The 7,246-nt window shown below is 46.8% G+C and overlaps 3 protein-coding genes across 4 annotated transcripts; 1 reads left to right on the forward strand and 2 right to left on the reverse strand.

Annotated features, from left to right (window-relative positions):
• Window positions 1-119: 119 nt before the first annotated feature.
• On the forward strand, window positions 120-2,813 carry LOC120705762 (phosducin-like protein 3). Its single transcript, XM_039990267.1, has 4 exons — window positions 120-481; window positions 790-933; window positions 1,565-1,773; window positions 2,388-2,813. Exons 1-4 carry the CDS (start codon window positions 240-242, stop codon window positions 2,543-2,545), a joined length of 753 nt encoding a protein of 250 aa, XP_039846201.1. The 5' UTR covers window positions 120-239; the 3' UTR covers window positions 2,546-2,813.
• Window positions 2,814-3,188: 375 nt separating this feature from the next.
• Window positions 3,189-4,071, reverse strand: LOC120705763. The gene is made up of 2 exons (XM_039990268.1): window positions 3,694-4,071; window positions 3,189-3,608 (listed from the first exon to the last, which is right to left on the reverse strand). The coding sequence occupies exons 1-2, from the start codon at window positions 4,006-4,008 to the stop codon at window positions 3,414-3,416; spliced, it is 510 nt and encodes a 169-aa protein (XP_039846202.1). The 5' UTR covers window positions 4,009-4,071; the 3' UTR covers window positions 3,189-3,413.
• Window positions 4,072-4,221: 150 nt separating this feature from the next.
• On the reverse strand, window positions 4,222-6,620 carry LOC120705765 (ubiquitin-conjugating enzyme E2 2-like). Of its 2 annotated transcripts, XM_039990269.1 has the most exons (6): window positions 6,306-6,601; window positions 5,893-6,029; window positions 5,782-5,807; window positions 5,497-5,586; window positions 4,987-5,075; window positions 4,222-4,627 (listed from the first exon to the last, which is right to left on the reverse strand). In XM_039990269.1, the coding sequence occupies exons 2-6, from the start codon at window positions 6,015-6,017 to the stop codon at window positions 4,499-4,501; spliced, it is 459 nt and encodes a 152-aa protein (XP_039846203.1). In that variant the 5' UTR covers window positions 6,018-6,029; window positions 6,306-6,601; the 3' UTR covers window positions 4,222-4,498. The 2 variants fall into 2 exon arrangements, with proteins under 2 accessions (XP_039846203.1, XP_039846204.1); XM_039990270.1 differs by lacking the exon at window positions 5,497-5,586 and having other exon boundaries at window positions 4,262-4,627; window positions 6,306-6,620.
• Between the last annotated feature and the right edge of the window lie 626 nt (window positions 6,621-7,246).

Here is a 7,246-nt window from a genome sequence, read left to right on the forward strand (position 1 = left end):
GCCGCAGCAAAATTGCTTCCCCTCTCACCGACACACGGACCCCACCGGCCAGAGACCTCGCTCCGGCTCCGCGGCGCTGCCAAAGCTGTCCCCGCAACACTGGAAATGGGGCCCACAAGTCAGACGTGCTCGATTTTATTTTTTTTAACTTCTCGTCCCTTCGCCCCTCCACAGCTCCACTTCCCCCGGTTCTCCCGCCGTTCCCCTCCCCTCGCGGCTTTCTCTCTCTGCGCTCGGTCATGGCGGATTACCACTTCGTGTACAAGGACGTGGAGGGGACGACCACGGAGTGGGACGACATCCAGCGCCGCCTCGGGAACCTGCCACCGAAGCCGGAGCCCTTCAAGCCGCCGCCCTTCGCCCCCAAGGTCGACGCCGACGAGCTGCCCAAGTCCAAGGAATGGCTCGACGCGCGCGAGCCCGAGGAGCTCGAGGAACTCGAGGACGACCTGGACGACGACCGCTTCCTCGAGCAGTACAGGTAGCCCCCCTCTCCTCGGATTCGATCCATGTACGGGTTCTGATTGCTGATCCGTGATGCTGTCTTTTCCTACCTTTTTCTTGTCGGCATCTTGCGATGCGCCAGTGCCTGTAGGTTTGGTCTGATCTGACTCCGTGTGGTCAACTGATATTATTCGCGTGCTTCTGATGCAATATGATGTCTTCCTATTGTTGATCTGGATTCGGCGCTGTACTAATGGGCTTTGGATTGTTCAATGCGTTTTGCGATTGGTTTGGTACAATTGTGGGAAATTATTCTGGCGGTTTGATGTAATTTGATGCTTGCAGGAAGATGAGGCTTGCAGAGCTCAGGGAGGCGGCAAAAGCCGCGCGATTTGGCAGTATAGTGCCCATCACCGGCTCGGACTTCGTACGTGAGGTGTCTCAGGCGCCATCAGATATCTGGGTTGTGGTCTTCCTCTACAAGGACGGGTAACTCTTTCTTCATTCAGTTTACTGCAGCCTTGGCTTGACTTGATATGTCACGATAATGGCAATAATTCTTTATGGTTTGTTTACCGAACTGAAATTAGATCAGATAGAACTGAATTTAGATTCTGACTGCACTGTGTGACTGTGTCTACATATGTTGGTTTGTTATGTTAAGGTGCATAAAAATTAGGGTAGGAACTTTACATCTTGTGCTGTGCCTCATAACCAAATATTTTATTGTAGTGAAAAAGGTTCTGCAGTTCCTAACCTTGATAGCAACTGTTCCTTTTTTCCCTTTGGACTTACTGGACATTGTTGTGCCGATTTTGTCCACTTTATGTTGTGATGTAATTAGTGGTGTGAACTCCTTGTGCACTCCTCTTTCTGGTACAGCTTGATTTGAAGCTGTAGGATTGTAGTTAATTAGCCAAGTATCATATGGTATTCTTTTCGCATGGAAGATCTTTCATGAATCCGCTATGCTCTTTTCTGTAGGAAGTTTTAGTATTTCCAGAAGGTGCTTACATCTAAGTTATACATAAAATTCATTACAATGTAATGAGCTCCATATGTGCATGATGTTCTTTAGTAACTTGTGGTGCTTATCAAATTCTATAAAATCTTATGGCAGGATACCAGAATGTGGGTTGCTTCAGAATTGTTTGGAGGAATTGGCTACAAGATACCCAGCGACAAAATTTGTTAAAATTATCTCAACAGACTGCATTCCCAACTACCCAGATAGAAATGTTCCTACAATACTGGTGTATAACAACAGTGCTGTCAAAGGGACTTATGTTGGTTTGCAGAAGTTTGGTGGGAAGAGATGCACACCTGAATGTAAGTTATCAAAATTAGTATCCAGTATCCGGTTTCCATTAATTGATTAATCCCAGTTGGTCCAGTTCTGTGCTGTTTGGACTTTTCTTTAGCGCATACCAGTAAATTTGTCAATGGAATATGCTTATTTAGCCTGTCAGCTTCCTTTTGGATTTTACTATCTAAACCTCAGCTTCCTTTTGGATCATTATACTATCTAAAGCTCTTGGATTTAAGCAAAACATTTGACCTTCAGATGACATTTTTAAAATTCAAAAGTAAACAGTTCATTGTTTTTTTGGAAGACATGTATGCCTGCAATGTGTACACCTCCAGATCCAGTCCAGATGTATGTTTGCATTGTTTCATCTGTGAAATTATTAGATGGTGTCTATCTAAAATAGCAACATGATGGTCCACAGTTCTACTTACTGTCAGCATATAATTGATCCTTTTTCGTAATAAGAAATTAGGTAATCTTTTACTCATTTAGATGACAATGGATTTACCGAAGCTTTCTTTCGCCGCAAAATGGTTTCCAGATTTTTTTGTAAATAATCAGAAATATTTCATTGCCATACAGAGGTTCCATCTCCCTACGCTTTAAAACTAAATCGCCATTATGTTCCTTTCAGCTGTTGCTTTATCCCTTTGCCAATCAGACCCTGTACTGAATGATGGGCATGGTGGCAACGATTCATCCCGGGACAATGTCATAGAAGGTGTTCGCAGGAAGTTTATAGAGAAGGTTGTGGCCCAGCATGAAGAGCGGGAAGAAGAGGATAGCGACTAAGCTTATATTGTTTGTGATAGTTTGCCTCAGCTAGCATATCCTATTTGGTTCCACTGTTAACTGATTTTATGTGGGTGTTTACCACAATATACTGATTTTTTCTGGTTTGCTGATCTGTGCCTGGGTCTGTGGTTAGAGTTAAAGATCTGTCATCTGTGAATTATGCTCTATAGTAGTCTTGGTGTTAGTAACCTATAAGATGTAACACGGCTCAATACTATTGTTTGAGAGATCAATATGATTATGCAGCCTTCCCTGCTTCCGTTTCTTGTGTTAGGGTTTCCATGATAACATTTTTTTTATGTTGGCACAAACGGCAATATTGTGGGAGGGCGATGACTGAGGAAGGATAACGATTGTTGGAAAATGATTGGATGGGCCAAGTTTTCCGTTGTCAGTCACAGATGTTTTGTGGTTGTATCAATGAAATTCTCGAGTTCTTTTTCTGGTTATGCCAGCGAAATTTGTCTCAGATTACTGATCATTATTGGCTAAGTGGATTTAATGTACTAGTCGTGTTTTATGGAAGCAGTAAAAACATGGTGTTATTCCTGTGGCATAAATTGGTACTATTGTTTCAGAAAGGAATTACTGTGCCACACTCGTCTATGAAAAAGATCCATCCAAGCTCCAAGGCACCGCGTGTGAATCCATGATCCATGGCATTTCGACATTCAGATAACATTTCATCAAACAAAATCCGGTGGGCATATAGTCCATTTTGTCGACATTACATTACAGTTAGTTCTTACATTCTAGCTTCTAGGCAAGGATTTTATGTGACAAATGGGGAGAATTGGAGAAACTGATGCGTCTTTTACTTGGGGGAGAGCCATTCCTGTAAGGCCTGTAAGCTCCGCTGCCGAACTCACGGAGCCCTTGGCCGCGTCCTGGCGCGAGCGAAGATTATGACCGCGCTGACGAGGATCCACGGCGGAAAGATCCCGTTGATCACCCTCGACGACCGCAGCGGCTCCGGCACCCCGTTGATCGCCACCGCCGCCATCAGCGCGGGCACCAGCAGGCCGGCGACGATCAGCGACACCGGCTTCGTCCACGACTCCTGAAGGGAAGCAACTGTGGGTTCTTGGGATATCCATGTACCGCGAGGTGTAAATCGGAAGAGAGAGGTAAGGCCACTCACTGACCTTGGGCTCGCCGTCGAGGGCGATGGCGGCGCCGTCGCGGAAGGGCAGCGCGGAGTAGCCGGCGGCCGGGTCGCACCTGATCCGGAAGCCGCGACGGGAGCCCTCGGGCTTGAAGGCGTAGAGAGCCCGGAGGCCGTGGTTGGCCTGGATGCGGCGCACGTCGAGGCGGCCGCGGCGAGGGCCCGACAGGTCCGACCGGAAGATGGCGACCGGCCCGGCGCCCCGCCGGTACAGCCGCACCTCCACGAACTGGTCCCGCCGCCCGGCGCTCCGCTCGAGCAGCGGCGCCGCCAGCGATTCGCCTTCAGCGGCCATCAGCCCCTCGCCTGCTGCTTGCTGGTCTCACTAGCCTCTACCAGAAGTTCAGCGGTCACGGCACTAATCTCGTCGAGTGTAAAGAGCTTGATTGGACGCGGTGTTTTGGATAAAATTCGGACATCTTAGTTCAAAATTTAACTAAATCCCCAAGTTCTTATGGCAATCACGCTCCTTCGTTGATATATGCACAGAAGGCAAAAGTTCATAAAATGTCTGCATAATGCTAGAATAATTGAGCTTGTATTCCAGATCCAGCATAGGTAAAAAGCTTGTATTCCAGATCCAGCATAGGTAAAAATCGAAACGGAACAGTCTCCACCGGTCCAGCCAAGATAGAGAAGCACGGCAGCTCATACAGGAGAACATCAGCCCCAGGCCCCCAGCTGAATTCGACTATTCAGTTACACAAGCACATGCATTTTGGTATGGTAACGAAGGACCAGAGGGGGCGCCGGTGAGAAGCTGCACGATGCAATACATCACTACATCAGTCCGCCGTCCAGCTCTGCTCCACAACCTCCCGCACTTTGCGGTTGTACTCTCGCTTGTTCTCGCTGAACATGCGGGCAGCTTCGGAGTTAGCAGGCGAATTCGGGTTTGGATCACACAGCAACGACTGCAGACGGCACATGCCTCAGCTTAGTCACACAATGTAAGCATCAACATAGATGGATGGTTCAGGAACATCATATGGCTCAAGATAAACAAAACTGACATGTCAACTCAGCACGGACATGCAGAGTAAACAGAACCGTGTGCTTAGAACAATAAACTAACTGCCATCTAGAAGAGTTTAGTGGCTGAAAATACACATGGCTTTGCAGAAGTATCAAGTATGGAGTATGTCCCAAATCTCAACTTTGTAGCATGCTATGGATTGCAATGTTAAAGGTTATTGTAACAAGCAAAAGCCACAAACATTGGAAAACAAATAATCTGGGCTGCAAAGAAACAAAAGATTTATTGTTTGTGTACCTGGATGGATGTAAGTATAGCAGCTACATCATATATCGGGCTCCACTGATTCTGCAGGATATCTAAGCATATGCTCCCATCAGCATAAACTGCACGCCATGAGGAAATTATGTCAATACAGCATATAAGTAGAGATTAGAAGACAATATTATCCTTAGACCAGAGTCGGAGGAGAAAGAAAAGGCAGAGTCCCATTGGTTTAACATCAAAAGCACTACATCCACTCCAAAAAATGCTGCATATGCAGCAGCATGCTTTGCTAACGCAAGGACAGTTATAGGCATTTACAGCACAAGTGCACATCAATAAAGAAGATAACGGAAAGCACAGAACATTTCTCAATACACTGAGTCTCTGATGTCCAAGTGCCTAGAACAAGGTGTTTGTAGTTAGAATAGGACGAAATTGAGAAAAGTAAAACATACTGAGGATGAATCATATCTAATGGATGAATCATATCTAATTGTTTTCCGGAGTACCCATGTGCCATATATGAGAAAAACAACTTACTGTTAGGATGAAACATCCGAGAAACAAATCGCACAGTTGGTGGCTTGTTTGGATATTCTTCAGTAAACTGGAGAGTTAGCTTGAACGTACCTAACAATAAAACATCATATCAGTGAGAGGAGTTAAACTATGTAGCAAGCACAAACCCATAAGCAAAGTGATACATGATCTACGAGACGTGGTAAAAGAAAACACTTCAGCACATTGCTGTGGTAAAAGAAAACAAGTAACACAGAAGGATGGCGCATAAATATTCAATCGGTAACGGAAGTTATATAAACTAACCTCCATCCCATGGAGTATCGTCAGGGCTGTAAATGAAATCAAGATATACAAAGACGATGTCACACTGCAGTCCAAATTAATAAAGGGGAAAGGGACAGTTCTGCATCATACCCAAAGATCACAGCATTCCATAGCAGTATGTTGTTGTCCTGCGGGGCGCCACTTATGCCGGCCGGAGGGTCCTGCATCAACCGCTTGAAATCCCTCATCAGCCGCTTCCTCGCAGGAGTCGACATCCTCGGATGTCCCTGCACAATACATATACCTCCACGTGAGCCAAAGGATCGTACAAGCCAATCATCGATCCACCACCATCCCGCCCCAGCGCACACCCAGATCAGGTGCGGAATTAACAACCAAAACAGAAACTGGGGGAAAACATATACATAGCTGTTAGCACCCACACCACACAGCGAAACAAATCCGCGGAAGAATCGCTGGATCGGAGCATCCATCCCAGCCAGGACGCTGTGGATTTGACTAATCACAGGCCCACAGCACATAAATGATCCTGCAGAGCTTACCTAGGAAAGAAGAAGTCAATCCAGGTCCAGCAGATGGATGGATGGATCTCATTCCACACTAGCTCGTGCGCCCCTTGGTAGAGGGGGGGACGAGGGCGACGACAAGAAGACGAGGTGGGAGGAGCCCCGGAACGCGTGAGACGGTGAGAGGGTGATCAGGTGATGTATCACTGATGTCCGATGAACGGACTGGGAAGATAGAAGGGAGTGGAATTTCAGGTCGAAATAAAGGGGCGACTGGTATTAATGAATTTTTGGGGGTTCCAGGGAATTTGTTCTTTCTAGTTTCTTTCCCTTTTCTTTTTGGCATGCGAAGAACAAAACTTGATCGAGATTTTCTGAAACTTTGCCACTGTGGTTAAATACTTTCTTAAAGAATTTTTTTGAGAGGGTCTTAAAGCATTTCTTAATTCCCTCCAATCCATTATGGAGGCCTGCTGGGGCATGGAAGTGAATGCCCAACATATTGGGCTGGATGGGCAGCAGGCCGCCATTGTCCGCTCAGCGGCTCAGGGCCGCTCACACGCGCATTCGCATGCAAGTAAATCGCGACGCTAATCTCAAAAAAAAATCCCTCAAAAAAAATCTCAAAAAAAAATCGCGACGCGCCTCTTATAAAAGAAAAAAATTGCGAGGCGCAGTCTAGAAGCAAACCCTAGTCATACTAAGGGCTGTTTGGCACAGCTTCACAGGCAGCTTCACATGAAACTGTGCCAAACGGTTATTTTTGGAATTAGCTTCACGCTTGAAGCCATCCATGAAGCTCCTCCGCGCTTCCACTAGCGGGGCAAAGCCGCAAATCGTGGCTTCGGACGGCTTCACCTCCACCTCACATCGTCCTTAGCAAAAATGCCCTCTGGGCGCATCGGCGCAGGAGCGGGAGGAGGGAGCCGAGCTGCTGCCGGCGTCACGGCGGAGCGGGAGGAGGGGGCGGAGGTGCC

Source organism: Panicum virgatum, chromosome 5K (genome assembly GCF_016808335.1).
Source record: "Panicum virgatum strain AP13 chromosome 5K, P.virgatum_v5, whole genome shotgun sequence".
Classification (NCBI taxonomy): Eukaryota; Viridiplantae; Streptophyta; class Magnoliopsida; order Poales; family Poaceae; genus Panicum; species Panicum virgatum.